Here is a 22,904-nt window from a genome sequence, read left to right on the forward strand (position 1 = left end):
TTAAAGCTGAAAAATCCAGATCCATATGTGAATTCTTATTTTAATATTATTTAAGGGGTTCTGAAGTGGAAGATGCTTTTTCAGACTCTTAAGCTTCAAATGCATGACAAAACTGCTTTTATAGAAATACGCTAATTACAACATTGGTAATTCAAAACTGTAGAGTTACATCAATAGCACTAAGTGTCATTTGGGACACTACATGCAGAGAAACAGCCAGCATTTGCCATGATGCCAGCTAACTCTGGAAGCTCATTTTCTTTTTTCAGGAAGTTGAAGAAATAGGTAAAAGTGTTCAGATTCACTGGGCAACAGGGAAATGAAATATGAAAATCTAGAACTTAACCCTAAAATCTTTCCTGTTGTTCTGAGTTCTGGACTATGGCTATACCAAAGAGACTGGTAAAGAAAAAACATTGGCTAGCCTATGTATAGGCTGTTCGTGTATTTCACTTTAAAATATAAGCCAATTACAAAGAAAAACAAATCAGAAGCGTGAAGTGGTAACATTTGGTTATATTTAGAACTACCACATAAATGGAGAGAAAAAACAGATGACAAACATTTACTCATTCCTCTCCACCAAAACTATCAAAGATTTAACCCACACGATTCTTCTTCCCCATTTATTTTAGAAAACAGCAAAACATCAAAGTGGACCTGCATTGGGACTAAAGTTTCCTAAGAAAGCGCCACAACATGCAAAAATCCCTCTTAATTCCTCCCAAAAATAACAAATAAGTAGCAACTTGTATCTTCTCACAAAGTATTCAAATACAGTAGGCAGTGACCAAACCTTCACTAATGCAAAGCCAGCTCAATCAAACTGCACAGATTCTTACATATAGAATGTAATTTATCAAAAAGTACTCTTCCACTGCACATCCCATATAGACAGAAAGCATTTGATGGAATATATCAAATCAGAGCTGTGGCAGAGAAGCCCCAACAGACAGGGTTAAGTGAATCATATTTAGTCACCAGATGTTCAAGAGAAACCTCTGCAATTATGAAATCCCTGTTATCACCATGAATTAATGTAACAAAGGTCTCAACAATCTGCTTATTAAATGGCCAAATATGGTATTTCATGTTAATAGCTTTACATTTTAAGAAAAAGAAACTATTAGCTAATTCATATACATGACACAGAATTAAGCTTGTTTACACCACAGCCATGCTATCTAAAGAAGGCAAAGAATAAACAGCTCTATGTTCTAGAAAACTGACTTAGTTCTTAAGTTATGATATCTGTTACTGATCATAGCACTTCTGCCATGTTTTGTTTGAAATAATACCTACCAAAAGGTACAAAAATGCAAAGTAGTAAGAAACTAATGCATTTGGGAAAGTGGGAAAACAGTAATAGAGAATGGCATTATGACCTGCCATTATGAAAGACGGTAAAGATACAGTTACTGCCAAAATCAAAATTCCCTCATCTATTTGTCCTCTGCAGTACACTTATGATGCACCTCACTAATGACAGTAAAACAGTAATTAGTGAAACTATATAACATTGGCCACTAAAATATTGTATTAGAATACTACTAGAAGGTGACTTTTCGTATAACCCGTGTTAGATATTTTTCTTAAAAATAGAAATCAATTATGTCACAATAATTAGTGTATTGTTTCCTTTAAAAACACTATCTACATGGGAGAAAGAAATTGTTGAATCAGACCTACCAGCAAACAAGCCAAAACATGTTTAAACAACATTGAGATTTAGCTGAAGTTAAAACTTTTCCGAATTCGCCTAATCACTGAATCATCACTGAAGCCCAGGGTTTTGTTTCTACAATTTTTCAGATCACTTCTATATATAGAAATAAGTTGTATGTTAATTTATACTTAGCCAACAGGCTTTCTACAATACTTTCAGGGGATATAGCTTGACTATAATAAAGCTAGCTAATGCTTCCACATTACTGGCTTTGTAAGGTCAGGTGAACAACACTATCTAACAAGACTTGAGATCTCCTAAAACGTAGGTCAGACCAGAAAGCTAGGAACAAATTTCTCATGACATGGTATACCATTGCTTCACAGAAACATTTCCAAGACAATAGCCTCCAAGTGTTGTTGGTGGAGGAAAAGAAGGGTAGAAGGGCAGTACAACACCCATTCTCTGCACTGACTGAACCCTTTCAGGGAAGAAGGCTGTACTCCCACAGCTATATTTGTAGCTGTATGCATGAAAGAACCATTCATGTACAGTACCATTTCCATCTAGTTCATGTATTTTTATTTCAAAACAGAAGCAAACCAAGAAAAAAAATCTGCTTGATAAACATAAGTGTGCAGCTTTATACAATACGGAAGTAGCTCTACTTAATGTAGAAAAGTTCTTTAAGTATACTCATTTAGAGCTAAAGAAATGCTAAATACAGCATGCTGAATTTCTGTATGTGCAGGTAAAACAAAACTATCTCATGTCAGGCAGCTGTATGAAGTTAGCACCTGAGGACATTCAGCTTATAATTACTGGCTCAAAATCCTGGCATAGGAAAGCTTTTCACCTGATCCAGATGTTTGTTTTCCTCAAAATGTATTTGTGAACATTGTTTCTGGTCATTTCATAAACTGCCTCATAAGACAACAGTCATGGATTAATACTATTTCATGTTGCGCACTATTCTCCTACAATGGTTTGTTTTCATTTCCCCTAAGGCTTGATCCAGCTGCTGAATTAAGTGAAGAAGTGTAGAAGGGTCAGTTTGCAGCACTTGGGCAGTTTGAGCTCCATTCTGATCAAGGTGAAGCTTTATAGTCATGGTAGGCTTAATCTGTTGTCTCAAACTTCTGCTTGCAAGCTGAATGAGGGAGTTTAGATGAAACAGGAAAAAGGAAACAAACAGAGACAGCAGTCAATTTTCACATTTACAGTTCAGACAGGTGTGCAGGACCTGCTTTGCAGGATTGCTTAAAAATCCTTTTAATTCACAAATAAAGATATGCATAATCTATTATTTAGTTTTATCATTAGATAACATTAATCCACTCTAAATAACGTTTTCATAATACTTGTGAAAGTTAGATGACAAGCAAGACAATATATTTTTTAACATTCTTAAAGTACCAATGGAGCTATGAATTTAGTCTTCATAAAGCAACAAATACTTTGCATCATTACATATCCTGTTCAGCTTAAATTTAGTTATCACCTATGCAGTAACAAAATTATGTCAATTTTACATAAAAACCCTGCTGCCTCAATCATTTTGGAATAATACCAGTCACATTAATTTGTTCACAGTTGCTTGTAATGTTAAAAAAAAAAAAAAGTAAAGTACGATGCATATTACTAAAAATAAATAAATAAGAAGTTACCTGCACATCTAGTCTCCATTCAAGATTGTGGTAACTGGGAGGCTTTGGTGCCAGCTCACTAAGAATGCTTCTGATCTCTTTCCTGTTATCAAGGTAAAGCTGGAGCAATAATTTGTTCAATTCATCCGAGAATCCCAGAACATGGACAGAATCTTGGAAGTCTATCTCAGAAATCTGGAAATCAAGTCAGCCCTTAATATGGAACAGCGTAATGTTCATTATTTATTGAGAAACAAATGAAACTGTATGTAAACACCATACACGTGATATGGCACAATTATGTTTCTGCAGAAGTTCCACAGTTAGGACAAAACAAATCACCTACGTTTTAAGTAATTTATGTATGTTGATACATTACTGTTAATCTGAACAAACTTCAGAAACAGTTTAAGTCTTTAAAAAAAATATTCAACATCCTCATGTTTGATTCTTTGCATCAGGGAACAAGACAACAACAAAAACTTCTAAGCTTTGGAAGTACATTTCTAGATAATCAGTTTATCAATGGCATTAATTTAATACTGATATTCAAATTATAAATACTCTGAAATGAGCTGATTATCTACAAAGGTAAGCAAGCACTGTGTAGCCTCAAAGCCCACATTTATCAATTCAGACTGGCCTTCAGAAGGCAACTCCCTTAGGTCAATTCCTTTGTACTGAAATAGAGAAGTTCAGTTCATTATCGCGGAAGCAGTTATTTATTCAATGGAAGATGTTACATACTTGTGATGGAGTAAGTATTTTTCTCACAGCAAAAACATTCTGTGATCATCTGTATTCTACAAAAAGCCACAATAATTTTTCTGTCCATCAAGTTACCTTACTTCAACAGAAAATACTGCAATTTTTCATTCTCCTCCCTATCAGTTCTTCAGAACAATGCTTGAAGTTTTTTTAACTGCTTAAAGTTGATTTGAAATTACCTGTCTCTGTATCTTTTCCATGTTTTCAACATTCAGAAATTCTTCAGTGTTAACAGTAATAAGCAGTCTTTCCAATGGAAAGAGTTATCTGAACTACCATTCTTTCAATATTTGCTTATATTAATCCGAACTTCTGATATCAAGAACTGAGAAAGCTCTCAAGCTAAATGCATCAGTTAATATATGGAATGCTTACGGGCCTTAACATAGCACACGTCCTGTACGGAAGTTGAGCAAAGACTCCCCACTCCAATGTCTTTTCTTACTTAAATCCTCAAGCATGATTCTTCCCTAAGCAGCCTGGATTGATGCATGTTCTTGATATCAGCTGCTAAAACACTGTCAAGTTTTAGCTTCAAAGACAACAAAAATTGCAAACAGTCATCCATAAAGATGCAGTGTTTTTAAGGAGAATTGCATAAGGGACAGACATCACCTTCATTAAAAGACCTGTCTCATCAGGATTCTGAACTCAATTTTCCCCAGGAGTCAGTAACTTCCAAACTAGAGCTGTACAAAAGACATCTCACAAGCAATCCCTTCAGTCACTACACCAGCACGTCCTTACCATGAGCTTGGAGCTCTCAGTGAGAAGATATGTTAACCCTTCTGCTCCATGCTGGATAGTGTCGATGCTTACATCAAGTTTTCCTTCAAAAAAAAAAAAAAAAAAAAAAAAGGCATAAACCACCTTTCACTCCATCATTAAGTTTCTGCAGCAACAGTACACAAACCTGCAAAATACACATAAGAAGGAAAAACAGCAGAGGGTTGCGCACCCCTGATGTAACACTGTAAGCAGCTAAAAGACAAGTGGATAAAAACAAAGAACCTTCAAACCAGTTGCTTACGGCACAGTTGAGTGAGAACAGCACAATGACCCGCTAGAACTCAGTAACGGACACCCTGACTGAAGGACTGACCGAAGGAAACGGACGGCGCGGGCGGCGGCGACACGCGCGCGGGCAGCGCCGCCCCGGCCCCGGCCCCACCGCCCCGCCGCTGCCGCCATCGCCCCCCGCCCCCGCCCCGCCTGGCCCCGCCGCCCGCCGCCATCGCCCCCCGCCCCCCGCCACCGCCCCGCCTGGCCCCGCCACCCCCGTCGCTGCCGCCACCGCCCCCCGCCCCGGCCCGGCCGCCCCCCGCCACCGCCCCGCCTGGCCCCGCCGCCCCCGTCGCTGCCGCCACCGCCCCCCGGCCTGGCCCCGCCGCCGCCCCCGGCCCGCTCTTACTGGCAGCGGCCTCAAGGCCGCGCGGGGCGCCGCCGCGCCGCAGCAGCTCCAGCGCCAGCCGCCCCAGCTCGCTCACGGCTGAAACGAGAGAGGCGGCTCCACTGCAGGCGCCGCGCAGCCGCCCCGGCCCCGGCCCCCTCGGCCCAGCCCGGCCCGGCCCGGCCCCACGCTCCACTCCCACTGCCCCCCCCCGCCTGGCCTGTCCCCACGCCCCGGCCCCGGCCCCCGCGCTGCGGCGGGGCCAGGCGGCGCGGCCGGCCCGCACCTGCGGCGCCCAGGCCGGGCAGGCAGCCCAGGTGCTCCCGCTGCTCCTCCGACAGCACCAGCAGCATCGCCGCGCCCGCCCAGGCAGCGGCGGGGCCCGGGGCTGCGGCTGCGCGAAGCCTCGGGCGGTTCCGCGGCTGCGCGCCGAGGTCGCGGCGCGGCGCCGCCTCGCTTCGCGCGGCCCGCTGAATAGGAGCGAAGTCTCTCATGGTGACTTCCTTTCTCTGCACAGAAGAAATCAGTATTTTCTGTAAACTCTCTAGTACATTTCACAGGGATTTTGGTTTCCCAGTATTATTCTCAGCAGGGCAGTCTGAAGCGCATTTAGTTGTGAGGCCGGAGGGCGAAATGGGTCATTCACTGCGGCAGGCAGGAAGGGAATCACCACACAGCAGGAGGCACAGAGTGATCACTCCTGCTCCTCCTGCCAGCCACCACATGCTGATGCAATTTTATTGATTTGTATTTCAGAATTTCGAACTGAACATGGCAGATACCACTTTCTGAGATCTCCAGAAACTAGTGGTGGAAGTGGCCTGCCAGGTCAAGGCAACCAGTCTGCCAATACAAGAGCCCTAACTTTATGAAATGGCTGTTTTTTAAATGCAGAACTCCTTCCCCTGCCCCCCTTTTTATGTACCAATATTCCAGTTCAGTTCACAAAGCGCAGCTAGAGGAATCCTTACCATTAAATTGTCATCTCCATACACAGAGCACACCACACAGAAGTCAATGGACAAATTAAAGGACACAAGTATACATATATTATGTAAAGGCATCATCAGGAAATAACTAATCCAAGAGCATTTTAGCAGAATTTGTTCACTATCTCAAAGTGAAAGAGAATAAGGCATGTGGAAGAAAGACTTACCAGTGAGATGTGGGAAGGATTCAGTGAGACAGAACCCTACAAGTCTGGATACTTCAGATGCTACGTGCTGACATTATTGCAATACGGTTTAACTTCACCCAGTCATACTGGAACTCTTCAGATACCAGGAGAAAGTCTTTAATGGTTTGCTGGAAAATGCACTTTGTACAAATTAGAGGTTCAGCGGGAACCCACACTTGGGTAACTACATGCAGGGTTGGGTAACCATACACAGTCCTTACGTTCGATTTAAGAGGAATTTGTCCTGTTGGATTTTGGCATTCGTGGCATATTACACTATAATGTGCAATGGCCTCATTATTAATTGGCCTGCTTCTGCAGCTGCATGAACAGGGCTTTTGTTTACATTTGTGGGCTCCGTTTTCACATGCAAATGTCTGTAAGGATCGACACAAACTACCCGATGAGGTCCTAATCCCCGTTGCAGGATTTATTCTGTAAGATCAACTTGGCCAAAAATGCTGCCATGCAAAGAGCCACATTTTTTTCACATCTGCAAATATGTAAAAAATTGTAAAGCAAAAAACCCAAAGTTGTTTAGTGTCAAAGGGATTAACAAAATATTAAAGTCTGAAGTTAGAGATACTCTTTTTCAGTCTGGTAATTCAAAAGTATGTATCATTAAGTAGCCATCCAGTTATAAGATGCAAAATATGTAAATCTAGAAGTTCAGTACTCCAGTGATTTGCTTAAGCTATATGGCTTCCATTTATGTAAGTAAAATGTAACTTTTTGTTTTTGAAGGGATGTGCTTACTGATGATTGTATTTTAATATCCAAAATACATTTTGATATCCCACTATAGTTAAGCAGCATCAAGAAGATATTTCACCGAAAGCAGAGATTTGCTGTTTATGTAGTTAAGGAAATACATATTTGCATAACATTTTGAAACTCAAGTATAAAGCATGAGCAAAAGGTCCTTAAAACAAACAAACAAAAAAAACAAACAAACAAAAAAAAGGAATTATTAAAACCAACGAAAAGAATACAAGAATATCAGGCAGATGAATTACTGCAAAAGAAAAGTATTAAACACTAGATCTACAAAATGGGAGGTGGTGGTTAAAATGTGTAAAAAAGAGCAGATCTGACATGATAGTTCTTGTGTTTAGTAAAGCCACCCATTCTGCAATGTTTATGGAACAGAACAGTCTCTAGTTTGTTCTTCTATCAACAGAAGCTAGGTATAGATAAATATTTCAAATTTGGTACTATATATGTAACAACTTTCTTACTGTTCTACCACCATTTATTACATTTTTCCTGGTACAGATTACTTTATTCTTGCTTAAATATGTCAGTCAAATTCATTCTGCAAACATAAGCCCTTTCACGTATCACAGCATATTAACAGTGAGATCTTGCAAAGGAATACCGCGCCACATGGCACCATCACATATGAGTGTTATCTTTTTCCTTTAGATGTGGCAATGTACTATTAGTCGTACACAATTGCTGGAGAAAGAGTTTTGACAAATGTAATCTGAACTCAGCAGATTTTATTGTGTGAAACCACTGCTGGGTTAGGATTTCCAAATCTTTTGCTTCAATCAATTCCATTAGCTGGGATCCAATGCAAAAAGACAGTACTAGCTTAGATTTCTAACATTTATATCTGAACATTTATTTGGTAAGTATGTTTCCATCTGGCAATGGATGGGGAAGTGGTGCAGAAAAATCTCTCAAACTTGTCTAGGTTTTCTCATAGCTCTATTGTAAACCATGCAGTCTTGTCGCATATCCAGAAGAATAGAGACAGCCGTAGATTGCATTATCACCATACTCTTTCTCTGCGTGAACCTTTACCAATTGAATCAGCAATAGGATATTTTTCTTTTGTGTTCTTAAATCATGGTCCTGCAGGAAGTATTGATAGCCATTGAATAACTGAGAAATACACAAGGTAGCATTGGAAAATTGCCAAGGAAACATATTAGCCTGGGGGAGAAAAAAACCCCTCCTTATTCCTCTTACTGTTCTAGCTGCAAAATAAATGTTATTTTACCAATCTAGGAAAAGCAAGTGGATGTATTCAAACAGCAGGTATATATATTGTAAGACTATTTTAAAGAGTGCTTGACTGAAAGGATAATTTTCTCTAAAATGTTAGTAAGAACATGTATTCCTACTATGTTAAATCAAGTCAAAATAAATCAATACTGATAATTACTAAAATGATGCATAACTTCTTTTAATAACATTTTTTTTCTCTCTTTTAAGAGATGATTCATTTTGTTGAACAACAATGTCAGTCAATTCTTGAAAAGGTTGTTTTAGAATAGAATAATAATTGGCAAAATGTGAGTGGAAAAGTATTTTATTGCACTTTATTACCATACTTAAGTATTGGCTTTTCCTTAGACAGACAATACTGTACTTTGTTTTCTAAGAGACACGTAGTCAAGAATTCTTTCCAGTCATCCTACACATCCAGGTGAAGTGCTCTACTTGCCAATAGAGATGTTCCAGTTTCATTCTGTTTTCAGCTTGTAAACTTTTAAACTATCTCATTTACAGAAAGCTTTGCAATAGCACAGCTGGGAAACAGGTATAGTACAGGTTCCTGCAAGGCCAGTGGGGTGAATTTTTTACTTTCCAGGATCTTCCCCAATTCCATGATTTTTTTTGTGAGAAGATATTAAATCCACCTCCCCAAGAAAAGAAGTAGTCTCATCAAGTCTGTGTAACAAATAATGTACATATAAAACATAAAACTTTAGTTTATGTGTTTATCTCCAATAGCCTGAATTTAGTGACTTTCTGGTATGCTGAAGAAACAATTTAGTTGATGGGATTTTGGCCAGGACTGAGGAAATGTTATTGGAAGTATGACTCAATGCAGGAACAATGAAAGGAGTTTTCTACAGCTGGCATGTTTGGCATCACAGAATATTACTTTTCTCTGAATGATCATTGTTAATGCTATTAGAATTGCCGCTATGTTGTGCCTAGAAACTGTCAGGAGATCTAGTCTCTCTCCAAATAGCATCTTTTTAGTATTTGTATCAGCGTACAATAGTAGTAGCATACTGACCTTGATGCTTACTGCTACCAGTCCGTTATTCCCACCTCTCTCTGCCAGTTTTAAACATTCATCCAACCTGTTAAATATTGTGGCTAGTGATGGTCAACAGATCTCAGTACCAAGAACTTCTACCATGAAAGCCCATGAATATATATTAGGGTTTCATTCTTAACCTTTTCCTTACTTAGTTCCACTATTTCCAGGAGTAAGTCCAATAACAAACACAGGCATCAGAGACCGTAAGATATTAAACTTCAGTATTTGCTCCTTGAATATTATGGAGGATAATTTTGCTTTAGTTATGAAAATCATAAAGAAGCAAGTGAAATTAATTATTGTGAATCAGTAGGAAGGCAATGTCTATTCTGAGCCATCTTCACAAATTCGAACAGGTTTTGGTTCTCCATTAGTATTGCAAATTTTAGATTCTAGTCTTTGGATATCAAGCGTTTTCTTTTCCAGGTGGAAAGCTGGGACCCTCAAGCAAACGTTCACAGTCAATACAGTGAAGTTACTGATCATTTCATCTAAACTATTTTGCTTGCTAAGTCTATGTACATACACTATTTAAAATGTTTTTAGACTATTCTGAGCAGTTTTGCAAAGTGTTCATAGTCTATTACCTTCCAGAGAACATTTATTTTGTAGTATAATAGGTTTCAAAAGTACCTCTAAGAGCATAATTGTCAATATACACCTAGAAACCAAATACTGCTCATTTGTTACATGTTTGTAACATTTCAGTTATTTATATTCTTGATATTGCTTTAATTTGGGGGATTTGGGAGCCAAATTTGCCATTGTTTTGCACTCTGTGAACCTGACAGATGAGCAAAATAGGAAAGAATTTCCCAAATCAGAAGCTGTATGCCCACTTCGCCCTCTTTCTGCTTGGTATAAGCTGACTTACTTTGGGTGCATTGTACCAAAGAACTGGGACTGAATTTGTAAATCATGTACATAAACTCTCTATGTTAGTCTCTCTACATATACAGTATTTTGATAATTATTCATTTGGTACATTCATCCACAAATAACATCTTTTATTTCATGGCAAAATAATCCTTAGATCAGTTTACACCTAATTACAAATTTAATTGTAAGACTAAGAGTAGTCCTATCAAAGATCATGTCATTCTTACTTAAGTTTGAACAACATGAGTGAAAACAATCATGTATGTCTTACGTCACTCCAATTTCTACATGTCTTTTGTGAATAATTTCATTATTGCTCTTAGTTATGGACAAAACCAAAGAACAGAGAAGTTGTTTTGTGCTTGAGGTCATATGACGGGTTTCTGACAAAATTAAAAATAATGTTGACATATACTCAACTGATTGCAGCACTGGCGGCACAAGGCCTGGATATCTACTTCTCTTTTTAAAGAGTTCAAGTTGTAAGACTGCAGTTGCCCTCATTCGTAATGTACACATCTAATACCTTAAAAAAAAAAAAAAAAACAAGCTTCTGACATCAGTAATGCTATGTGACAGTAATTCCCACAGATTAATACATACTGATTCAGTATACTGAATCATTTACAACGATGTTGTGAGAAAAGTTCTAGAGATATGGAGACTAAATGTATGTTTCAAAAGTTTCTCTTGTCTACCATAATTAATAAAAAGACTGATTTTTCTGGGCTTTTCAGAGTCCAAGTAGTTTTAAAGCATCCATTGTCTTCCTATATATTGAGAGATGACTAAAAATGTAATGAGGATTTAATGAAAAATAATTATATTCACAATATACCTAAAGGCAAAAAATAAGAAAAAACAGCAGAAGTCCATGGGACCACTTCATTTTCTTGTGCTTTTTGCATAGTTATGTATATATGCAAAATGGTAGAAAAACAGAGCTCTTAAATGTTTGTTTGACATATTCAAGGATGTTATTATACGACCTCAAAAATTCTAGTAAGATTTTTTTTCTGCTCTGGCAACTAATTTTTGGCATTTGCTTTGATCTTCTACCTTGTTAGAGACACATTTTCTGTTGGGGAAAAGAAAGGGAAAAGAGGGATAGACTGCTAAATGCAAGTACCTAAAAATCCACAGCCATTTTGGAAGTGTGGCTTGAACTGTTTCATTCAGCTTAGCTAGATACAAGTGTAATAGTAAAGATTTTAAAATAAATTAAGCTGACAACATCCTAGTTGCCCTCTGGGTCAACATTGCTGTTTGCTGCACATTGTTTAAAACCGGATATTAATATAGGATGATTTCTATGCTAACTGGTCTGTTGCAGTCATATATCCCTCTGTCTCTTGAAGTTCTGAGATAATACTTGCTACTCAGAAAATCACATTTCAGAGATACCAGCGTTTTCAAAAATTATACCTTGTCTGCAAGATGACTATTCTGCATAATAACACTTCCTGTTGAGTTACACCATTCTATACACATAAATCTGGCTTGTCTTCCTGAACGTAACAATTATCACCTCAGTATTCCTACAGTATTGTTCTTGTAAACTCTGCTTACAGTTCAAGAATATCAGTCTTGAATACCAATACCTTATTCTTTGGACTGAACATGGTCTAATAGAGCAAGGAACTTGGTTCCCAGCAATCATCTTGTTGACTGGAGAAAAACTAAGTTGCCAGTTAGTGTATTGCAGGTTCAGGCCCTAAGTAAATGCCTTCAGCAAGATGTTGAACACTTTCAATTCTTATAATTCATTTATAAAATTCTGACAGTGATGAGGTGCCTGGTATATTTTATGCAGCTATGAATGCATTTGGCACTGATTAAAAGATTATATACCATTCACTGCAATTGAGCAACATCAATTTGTGTAAAAGCAGAACCGAGCCTTATTAGCAGAAATGCTATTTACTTGTTAACATAAACGAAACTTCTTATAGGATAGCTCTGCATTTTCCCATAAATTCCATCCTCTGTGACACACAGGGAATTTGTTTGTGTGAAAGATTCAACATGGTATTAAAAACTATTAGCTACGCATATTACGGATTTGCAACTCATAACTTCGGTGTGATATGGCGTAATTAAATCTTGTAGGCAAGACAGATTAGGTTGCAGCTGCCTAAGGGAAATATTGAAGAGCGATGGAAAGAGCTTTGGCTTGGCCTTTTGTTTGTAAAGTCTGCCTTTTATTTAAGCCTTCTAGAATGTGATTATCTCAGTGGTGACTGTTTCAATTTTGGTGAGAAAAGGCACCTTCTACGGTCTTTGATGTAATGTGATTTAGTTTGTAAATGTTGTCCTAGGACTGATCATTGGTGCACACATGGCATGATTATATGATATACATAACTGAAATAGTAAATACATGCAAGGCTCAACACTAATGGTAATTGTACCAACCTTGAATGTCACTGAATGCTTCCTGCACAATGTGGTGGTCTTTCCTCTCATTACATTTCTAAGCACTTTTGATCTCGCAGGACAAGACGTCGACTATCAATTCAGAAAATAGGATACTGCATGATGGCTTAGAGATGAGGGATGTTAATTTTCTTAGCACTAACTGTAAATTCATTTAAAGAGAAAGCAAGTACACAGCGTCAAGTATACATACACATCCAGGACTAATTTAAAAAGAGCAATAGCAACAATAGTGCTAAACACAGTATATATTCAGTAAAGAAATAACTATTCTCAATGTCATTGAAACACTGCAGTTACAATGCAGATACTGGCAGTGGTCAGTAAAATGCAAATAGAAGAACTTTAAGTTGTTTTACTAACATCAAGAAGATACCCAAGTGATGTCAGGAAGAAGAAAAAGAAAAGAGGGAAAAAAAAAAAAGAAAAGGACCTTTATCTCCATAAGCATACAGGAAAAGTCTCTGAAAGCTCTCACAGACTTGAATTAAGATATTATAAAACAAACAACAAAAATCTTTTCAAGATCAAAAAGAGAAAACAACAAATAGCTAGCATTTTTACATGCACTTCTGTCAGAAACTGAATACAAAAAGCAAATACCTACAACAATTGAGCATAAGCAGCTATCCTCTTATTTTTATCATGCTTTGCATCTTGCTTAGTCTGGTCTGAAGAAATGGCAGAGATTTACAATATCCCTCAAAACTAATAAAAATCCTCACCTTGTAAAATGATGCTACACACTTTCCTACAGACAAAATTCATACACATGATTTTTTAAAAAAAGTGCACAGGAACACAAACCACAGTTATTATTCAGCCCCTAAAAGTAAAACATTTTCTTCCTTTAAAGCAAACACTTGCTAGTAAAAGCCTTATGATAACAGACAACACTGACAGGGAGACAAAGCAATCTGAATATGTTTCTCTGTCCCAATCAAACAGGCAAAACACCCCTCTATATGCATAAAAAAAGCCAGCAAACTATGTATTAAGGTAAGCATGCACAAACTTTGTACATGTATCTGCAAATTACTCATGCTTATGACATTCTTACAGTTGTCCGCATATTTCAGCTTTAAGTACTGCTGATTAAACCCATGGGAGTCATCAAATAAAAACAATCTGGCATTTAACTACATTTACTGATCACGGCATTTTTTACAATGATTTATAAATGAGATTAAATCTGTGTTTCTGTTACTGTTACTATTGAATATACTCCATAACAGCTTAGAATCTACAACAAGAGCAAAACATCAGCTATTCATACAATAAAAAGTGTAAAAAACCTAATATTTTAAGATATTTGAGCTAACATTTAGGACGTGAACATTCCCAGATCTCCTTGCTTAACATTTTAATTTACCTTTTAGCCATGAAAAATGTCTCTGAACCTCTGTTTAGCTTTCTCTGCAGTGTTTATGTACTTAGCTATAACCCTTGAGAAGAAACAAGCATGGAAAATGCCTTAAGATACTCACATGAAGTACTGTGTAGTATACACAGAAGGAATCATACTGCTTATTACACTATGTTGAGTTGTTTGGAAAAAGATATTTAAGCCTATATGAGTATTTCCATTGACTGCTACAGGCTGGGTTCTGCTCTCCATCATCATCCGGTACTGTTTTCTAAAGAGCGTGTCACTGAAGCATGTGTGTAACAGACCATTTCGCTACTCCTCTCTCTTATTTCATCTGCTGTGTAATATACTAGTAAATGATAAGATACAAGTATCAGAACTGGTCAGTTTGTGTCAAAGCAGAAACCGCTTTCTGCCAGAAACAAACTTACTTCTGAGGAGATTTGGAGAAGTATACATAATCAAGTATACGTAATCATGGGCCTGTTGTTGTACACTGTTCTGTTCTCCTGATAACAAAACTCTAGAACTATCAGAAAATCCCAATTATCAAGAGCCTCTGCAGATAATAGGCAGATTTTTGCAATGCAGAGTTTTTACTAGGCTTCTCTGTTGGGCTTAAGACTACATATAATATATGATTTCTGTGGTATTTGTTTATTGTCTTATCAGACAAATCATTTTGTGTGGAGAGGTAAGGACCTAATTCTGAGAACGTAATGCAGTATACGCTGCAAAATCAATTCGTGATATACTCCAGAATTTTACTGCATTATTGGATCATTATTTTAAAAGGTAACAATGGGATATAATGCAGATGGATAAAGAACACAGTATAAATGACCCGCTGACAGCTGCTTTTTCAGCATTTAAAGCAACAGTTTTCCTTCTGAATGCTATTTTCAACAAATTTTAATGCACTCCTTTAAATCATACTTTCATTCTTGGCATACTGAAGCTTAAATCATCCTCTGCTGAGATTTCTTTAGTAATAATTCATAAACAATAAAAATATCTTTGATATCAATGAGAGGGAAGAAGCTCATTAACTGAGTGCAGCAAGGCCCTGTGGATTCCAGTCTTGGCTTGCATATTACTCACTTGAGTCCTGTTTTCATGAAGCTCCCTTTCTCATAGCATACTGCATCATGTTTTATCTGATCTGTGCATTCCACAGATAGTCCAGTCATTTTTTCAGAGCTACTTGGTACATCTGCCTGACCTTGGGACTGTATTACTTCACTCTGGATAGACTATTCACTGCTACTCTTAAACAATAGCTAAACACTATTTTGGATTAAACCAATTTCTGATGGTATAACCAGAAGCCCAATCAAATCAGTTTAGAAACTAATCGTCCTTCTCAGTTGCTGATTCCTCACCCACTCCTTCCAAACTTCAGTCATTCACCTGAACTCTTTGTACTTAGGAATTCTTAACTTTTACCTCTGCTCACGAACTCTGTCTAAGGCAGGTATACTTATTGCTCAGTTGATGATCTCATTTATCTTACCAATTTTCTGTATCCTACCTATATTTCCTCTCTTACAGTATCCTACCTGTATTTCCTCCAGCCTCTGCTGACATAGACTCCTAGAAGACAGCACTCTGCCCTATGGTACTTTTCATCCAAGGAGCACAAAAGATCTTGAAGCATTACAACTAAAGTAAGAAATACCATGACCCCCAGCTATAGATGGGAAAACCAAAGCAAGAAGGTGTATACATAGACTACAGAATAAATGAACATACATGATACATGCTGCTACAGTTAGATCATTTCTAAGACTTGAACTAGCAAGTTTAAGAGTGCAGACAGATTCAGGTGGCTTAGCCAAGGCTATGTCTCATGAGCACAGCACTACCTTCACTGTATTGGAAGTTCTGATTTCTAGACACTCCCTTTCATCTTACACACAGCACTTAACCTCGGCCATAAAATATATTATGATTTGCAAAAAGAGAAACTGATCTGTAGCGTAACACCTTTTTTATTAAGAAAAAAAAAAAGTTGGTGCTCTTGGTAATCTTGTCCATTTTGCCAACTGATTACTGTTCTTTGCAGTTATTACTACATCATATTTACTCACCATTTAGTTTGTTATTTCCAGCCTGAAGTGACTGAATGCTGACAGATCATCTCCGAACTGCAGTAAGACTCATGGATTTTTGTATTTTGAAATCAGCAATCATTTCTAAGCGACCTTGGAAGACTGAAGCTAGTATTTAAAAGTGGGTGGGAGCTCTAGTTAATTGTCAGACTACCAAAATAAGTTTTCACAGAGAATTGTTCTTGCATGCGAATAGGATAAAGGCTGCATCCCTTAGGATCTCCATTACCTGCGGTTACCAAGGTATGTAAGGAATCTCTATAAATCTCAAAGTTCAGTGGATCAATATTAAGTTTTCTACAGGAAACTGAACTCTACCTCTACTCTCAATTAAGACTAAGTGACCTCAAAAAATTAAATTAATTCTGCTTACTCTTTTCTTGGTCAATAGTCTGGTTTTGCAGTTTATGACAATACATCCCTCAAATCTACTTAGAAAAAATTCCTAGCAAACATACATAAATTGGCAGAATAACAGATATGCACCGTTTTCTGTCATCAGGCTAATTGACCAATTAATCTCATAAGAGCTTTCAGTTAGCTAAATGGAATTTCAAGAACGCCACTGGTATAACTGAATATCTTTCTAAACAATACATACATTACATAATGAAAAGTTTCGGTGGATTTTTTTTTTCAGAAAATAGTATAGAAGTGAATCCTAGAAATCATATCCAATCTTTTGTACTGCTTTTATTTCAAACAAGCGTCTTATCTCTTATTATGGTTGATAATGTACTTAAATCAGGAATCAAGAGACCCTTGAAGAAATCAGTCTCAGAGACATGTGTATGTATGTGCATGCATATTTTAGGAACTCAGCACAGTAACATACTGTGAAACCACAAAATAAAAGTCATTAGAAAATAGAAGTCTGAAGTGAAAGAAAGAAATAAAAGTTTGGAAAAAAAAGCATAAGAAGTTATAGGAGAAGAAGGTAAAAGAGTATGGAGGAGATAATATGCATGAAAAATAAGAAAGAAAAGCCCTGACTATCTATATGTACAATAACTAATCAGCTCCAGAAATCATCATAACTGAGAATAGCAGCTTATTTTGTGTGATGAGATAAATTAGTAAGATAGTGCAGAGAAATACATAGTGTACATTGCAAAGAAAAAGAAATAAGAAGAAACGACAACTGGAAAGATAAAATGACTGAACAGGTAACATAAGAATACTACCTACCTAGCTGGAATGTGTAAAAGGAGTAGCGCAGAGGCTCAAATGTGGGCAAGTATACTCCAGCTGCAAAACTGTGAAGTTCGCTATTGCTACAGAACTGGTAGAATCCATCTCTGTGAAGCCCATTTCTCAGCAGTCACACAATCCAGTCAGGAATCCTGTTGTATACCAGAAAGAAGAAATAACATACTCTGTGAGCAAATAATAATAATAAAAAAATCTATGTTAGATATGACCATTTAAAAACAGCCCAGCCATGAATTTAGAGAATAAACAAAGCTGCAGAATATTTTTAGCTGATCTTGTACACTTAAGAAAAAAAAAATCTATGAAGATTATCTCCACTAATTAGTGTAAAGGATATTAGTTCTCCAGGTCACCTTGAAATGATAATAAATGTAGCTGCCAGAAAGAACTCCATCTTCTAGCAATACTGCCTATAACCTCATGACGACACTGGAAAAGAAAATACATGTTATCTCTCATTACTGCAATAAAATATTCTCTTCTGCCTCCCCTGATTGGCATGCTTAGCTAGAAACAGCACACTTAAAAAAACTCAGAATGCTTTAGCTAGCTCACTTTTTCCTCAGTTACTAGATCTCCTGCTATATTGGCACTATTACAGGAAAAATTTTGACAGTATTACAAACAGCCGAACGGATGCAAACGGCCGACACAAGCTGCCCAAATCGCTTCGCGAGATCAGCGCTCACCTCGACTCACGCGCGGCCGAGCGCGGCGCCCGGGAACGCGCCGAACCGCGCGGCACCCCGCTCCCGGCGGGAAGCGCCTTCGGAGCACAGCGGCTCCACAGCCCTGCTCCGCAGCGAGGCGGCGCTGCGGCACCTCGCGGCCGCGGCGCCGGCGGGCAGCGAGGCGAAGGCGCGGAGCCCCAGCCGCCGCAGCGCCCCCGGATCCGGAGCCGGCAGGGCACGGACGGCTCCAGGGCTGCTCGGCGGGGCAGCCGCCATCCAGGGCCGCGCAGAAAACGTACGAGTCGGCATGGCGGGCCGGGGCCGGGGCCGCAGGCCCCACCGCGACCCAGGCGAGGGGGCGCGAAGCGCCTGCAGCGACCCCGCACCGCCGCCCACCCCGGCGCACGTCACCGGTGCTGGCTGAGTGACAGACTGGACGACCAATGAGCCGCGCCCGAGCTGGCGTCACCCGGCGCTCGGCCGGGGCGGGGCTTCCGGCGCGGTGGCGCAGGCGCAGGCGCAGGCGCAGGCGCAGGCGGTGCGCGCGGGGTGGGCACCCGTCATGGAGTCGGCCTAGGCGCGGCCGTTGGTTCCCCGCGCCGCCCGCGGCAGGCCCGTGCCCAGCGCCGCTGCTGACGCCTGTCCCGTGCCGTGGCCGCCGGTGAGTTAGCGGGAGGGGCTGCTCGGCTTCTGTCGCGCCGCCGCCAGGCGGTGAGGCCGGGCGGCGGCCTGTGGCAGCCGCTGAGCCCTGGGGCCGCGGCGGGGAGCCCGGGCGCGGCCCCGCTGCCGGGTTGCGCAGCTGCCTCTGCGGCTCGCCCTCCCTGCGCCGGCTCCCTTCGCGAGGCGGGCCCGCCGCGGCTGCTGCGCAGCGCCTGGCCGGCGGGCGACGACGTTACTGCTGAGGAGACCAGGAGAAGTCGAAGGAAACGGTTCTTGCGTCGTCGCTGCTCCTGAGCCTTCGAAGTACACCAGAAATGGAAACTCTGTATTATTTTTCTCCTCAGGTCTGAACACTGAAGTTTCCGTGCATGCTTCAGTTTTCAGTTCTGTGGATAGGCCTTGGATGGAGATTCAGGTCAGTAATGGTGTGACGACATCAAAATGCAAAAAGTCAAAGGCATCGAGGCTTTTGGAGATGCTTGTAAAAATTACTGGTGTTATCTGTGTAAACTGTATTTGTCCTATGCTTGTGGAATTCCGGATTTGATTGTATTTTAAAATGAAGACTAAGTCTACCAAATTACTTGGTCACTGACTTTGTGTCAGGGCAAAGTTTTAATACGTTCATATGTTGTTTGTGATTGCTGTAAGTGCTGTAATCCTATTTAGTACTGAAATATAATTTCAATCTCTTACATGTAGATGTGCAAATTAGTTTTGTTTGTTTGTTTTTTGCTGATGTTGAGGGAAGGACAGCTGTTTTCCTGAGAGAGTTGAAGCATGAACATCGCTGTGGGGACAGTGCTTTTTTTTTTTGGTGGAGTTTGGTTTGAGGACAGTTGTCAAAAGCTCTGAGTAGTCTGCCTGTTCTGTTTCTTAAACCAAGAAGTTTTTCTGGGCCATCCCTCCTAAACTTTCTCCTCAGGCTTTTTATGTTTGCAGGAATGAAACTAGTGTTTTTGGCAGAATTCAGGGACTCTGTCCTGATCACCTTTCTTCGCTCAAGTGAAATATTCTGGTCTGGGAGCCACTGGGCTTCTCTTTAAAAACACTATGTATTTTGTTGTCCTTTATTATTAATACAAATGATCCATGTATTAAGAGGTAGGCAAAGAGTTCTTGTTATCTGGTACAGCAAACAGATATATCTGTCATGTCTATTGGTAATTCTTGTATCTGGTTTAATTAGCCATCCTAATCTTGAAGTGAGAAGGGTCATTATGCTTTTCTATTCTTTAAAAAGTGTAATCAGAAAGGTACTTTTTGTTGTACATACAAAAATACTACTTCCCCTTTATGGGAAATACCTTGGCTAGGTTAGTATATTTGTTTTATGGTTGTCTTACAGCTATTACATATGCTGTGGTACAGCAGCTCTCACACTTTCAGGTGACATTTCACCTGGTTTTGAACTGATGATCCCATTCAGTCCTATGACAGAAGTATGTGTTTCACTAAGATTAGTTTATTTTCTGAATTCTAGAATGCAAAATGAGAGGAAAACCCTCATAGTCACTGAAGGAGAACCATAAGAGAAAGATAATGTCATAGAGTCAAGATAATCAGATGTAAAATGCCCAAGATTAATTAAGCTTGTAGTTTGACTTTTTTGTGTGGTTTACAACATATTTTTTAGTTACGAACCACTATTTTTCTGTGTTCTATACTTCTCATTAAATGAGGCAGCTTACTGTCTGCAAATGAGGCACAATTTCATGAATCTAAGACTTTTTTGTTTACATTTGAGGCAATAGTTCTTGGACCCAACTGTATTTATCCAGCTGTATTCAACACTCTAGTTTCAAGTCTCTTGTTTTGTCACTTCTGACATGGTAAAGAACAATAGTATTTTTCTTTTTTTTTTTTATGATGGCCCTTTGCCCTCCCAGTTTCACAGAATCCTCTTTATTAGAAGAGATGGATGAGAGGAACTAACACATGCTAATTTAGAAATAAAAATTGATAGATTTTGTAATTAATCTTAGACAGGTTCGCATGACTGTAACTTCTGCTAAATAGCTGAAAGTTTCACAAAGTATCACGTGTCTAAATAACTCAGAATCACAAAATCTGCTTTTGGAAAATATCAACTGTTAACTCCCATTAATAGTTTGAATTTTAAATATCTTCATATCAGTGCCAGTTTAAATCAAACCTAACCCTATTTGCTGTAAATAATACTGAGGACCCTAAAACATGCAAAACGCTTTCTGTATAAACCACAAAGGATAGGAAAAGTAGTAAGGCATTCTTAGGTTTTCCTTTGATTCTAAAAGAGAGTGGAGTAGTCCTGTCTGTGATTTATTTATTTATTTATTTATTTATTTTGGTTGAGTCAATGAAATTGTCACTTGCAGAATGAAATGCCTACAGTGAGATGAAAAAATTCCACGAGGAAGCATTTAAATAAGAAATCGTGATGAGAGGTTTTGAACAGTAATACAAACACTTTGAACAACCTAATTAAGTTTAATTGTGAAGCACTTTGAATTCACAGAATCACAGAATGGTTGATGTTGGAAGGGATTTCTGGAGATCATCTAGTCCAACACCCCTGCTCAAGCAGGGACACCTAGAGCATGTTAGATTGTGTCCCGACGTGTTTTGAGTATCTCCAGAGAAGGAGACTCCACAGTCTCTCTAGGCAACCTGTTCCAGAGCTCAGTCACTCTCACAGTAAAAAAGTTTTCCCTCATATTCAGATGGAACTTCCTGTGTTTCAGTTTGTGTGCGTTGCCTCTTGTCCTGTCGCTTGGCACCACTGAAAAGAGTCTAACCTGTCCTCTTGACACCCTCCCTTCAGATCAGATCCCCTCTCAGGCTTCTCTTCTCCAGGCTAAGCAGGCCCAGCTCTCGCAGCTGTTCCTCATAGGGCAGATGCTCCAGTCCTCTGATCATCTTTGTAGCCCTACGCTGGACTCTCCCCAGTAGCTCCATGTCTCTCTTGTACTGGGGAGCCCAGAACTGGACACAGTACTTGAGATGAGGCTTCCCCAGGGCTGAGTAGAGGGGCAGGATCACCTCCCTCCACCTGCTGGCAACACTCTTCCCAATGCACCCCAGGATACCATTGACCTTCCTGGTCGTGAAGTCACATTGCTGGCTCATAGTCAGCTTGTCCACCAAAACTCCCAGGTCCTTCTCTGCAGAGCTGCTTTCCAGCAGGTCAGTCCCCAGCCTGTACTGGTGCATGGGGTTATTTCTCCCTAGTTGCAGGGCCCTGCACCTGCTTTTGTTGAACCTCAGGAGGTTCCTCTCTGCCCAGCTCTCCAGCCCTCTCTGAATGCCAGCACAGCCCTCAGGTGTCTCAGCCACTCCTCCCAGCTTGGTATCATCCGCAAACTTGCTGAGGAGGCACTTCGTCCCCTCATCCAGGTCATTGATGAAGAAGTTGAACAGGATGGGACCCAATACTGAGCCCTGGGGGACACCACTAGCTACAGGCCTCCAATTAGACTCTGTGCAGCTGATGACGACCCTCTGAGCCCTGCCTTTCAGCCAGATCTCAATCCATCTCTCTGTCCACTCATCTAACCCACACTTCCTGAGCTTACCCAGGAGGATGTTATGGGAGACAGTGTTGAAAGCCTTGCTGAAGTCAAGGTACACAGCGTCCACTGCTCTTCCATCATCTACCCAGCAAGTGACTCCATCATAAAAGGCTATCAGCTTGATTAAGCAGGATTTCCCCCGGTGAATCCCTGCTGGCTACTCCTGGACATCTTCTTTTCCTCCACATGCTTAGAGATGACATCCAGGATGAGCTGTTCCATTACCTTCCCAGAGATGGAGGTGAGGCTGACTGACCTGGGTCCTCTTCCTTGCCCTTTTTGAAGGCTGGAATGACAAATTCCT

General features: G+C 39.9%; 2 protein-coding genes and 1 long non-coding RNA gene across 7 annotated transcripts in view; 1 reads left to right on the top strand and 2 right to left on the bottom strand.

Annotated features, from left to right (window-relative positions):
- On the bottom strand, positions 1 to 5,866 carry COMMD2 (COMM domain containing 2). Of its 2 annotated transcripts, XM_062582534.1 has the most exons (5): positions 5,757 to 5,866; positions 5,492 to 5,569; positions 4,828 to 4,910; positions 3,334 to 3,507; positions 1 to 2,816 (listed from the first exon to the last, which is right to left on the bottom strand). In XM_062582534.1, the coding sequence occupies exons 1-5, from the start codon at positions 5,821 to 5,823 to the stop codon at positions 2,619 to 2,621; spliced, it is 600 nt and encodes a 199-aa protein (XP_062438518.1). In that variant the 5' UTR covers positions 5,824 to 5,866; the 3' UTR covers positions 1 to 2,618. The 2 variants fall into 2 exon arrangements, with proteins under 2 accessions (XP_062438518.1, XP_062438519.1); XM_062582535.1 differs by lacking the exon at positions 5,492 to 5,569 and having other exon boundaries at positions 5,757 to 5,864.
- Positions 5,867 to 7,736: 1,870 nt separating this feature from the next.
- On the bottom strand, positions 7,737 to 18,545 carry LOC134144195 (uncharacterized). Its single transcript, XR_009959311.1, has 4 exons — positions 18,408 to 18,545; positions 17,695 to 17,849; positions 13,006 to 13,168; positions 7,737 to 8,507 (listed from the first exon to the last, which is right to left on the bottom strand). It is a non-coding gene; the product is annotated as an uncharacterized LOC134144195 (long non-coding RNA).
- A 366-nt stretch (positions 18,546 to 18,911) lies between these two features.
- RNF13 (ring finger protein 13) overlaps positions 18,912 to 22,904 on the top strand; it is a 40,432-nt gene continuing 36,439 nt past the window's right edge. For 2 of the 4 annotated variants that reach the window (XM_062582382.1, XM_062582384.1), the window contains exons 1-2: positions 19,041 to 19,050; positions 19,394 to 19,464. Coding sequence is in view for 1 of the 4 variants with exons in the window: in XM_062582381.1 (XP_062438365.1) it covers positions 19,453 to 19,464 (12 nt within the window). In the remaining 3 variants the exon portion in view is untranslated. Of the gene's footprint in view, positions 19,051 to 19,393; positions 19,465 to 22,904 lie in introns of all 4 variants that reach the window. The other 2 variants (XM_062582381.1, XM_062582383.1) reach the window with 2 other exon arrangements.

Source organism: Rhea pennata, chromosome 9 (assembly GCF_028389875.1).
Source record: "Rhea pennata isolate bPtePen1 chromosome 9, bPtePen1.pri, whole genome shotgun sequence".
Lineage (NCBI taxonomy): Eukaryota > Metazoa > Chordata > Aves > Rheiformes > Rheidae > Rhea > Rhea pennata.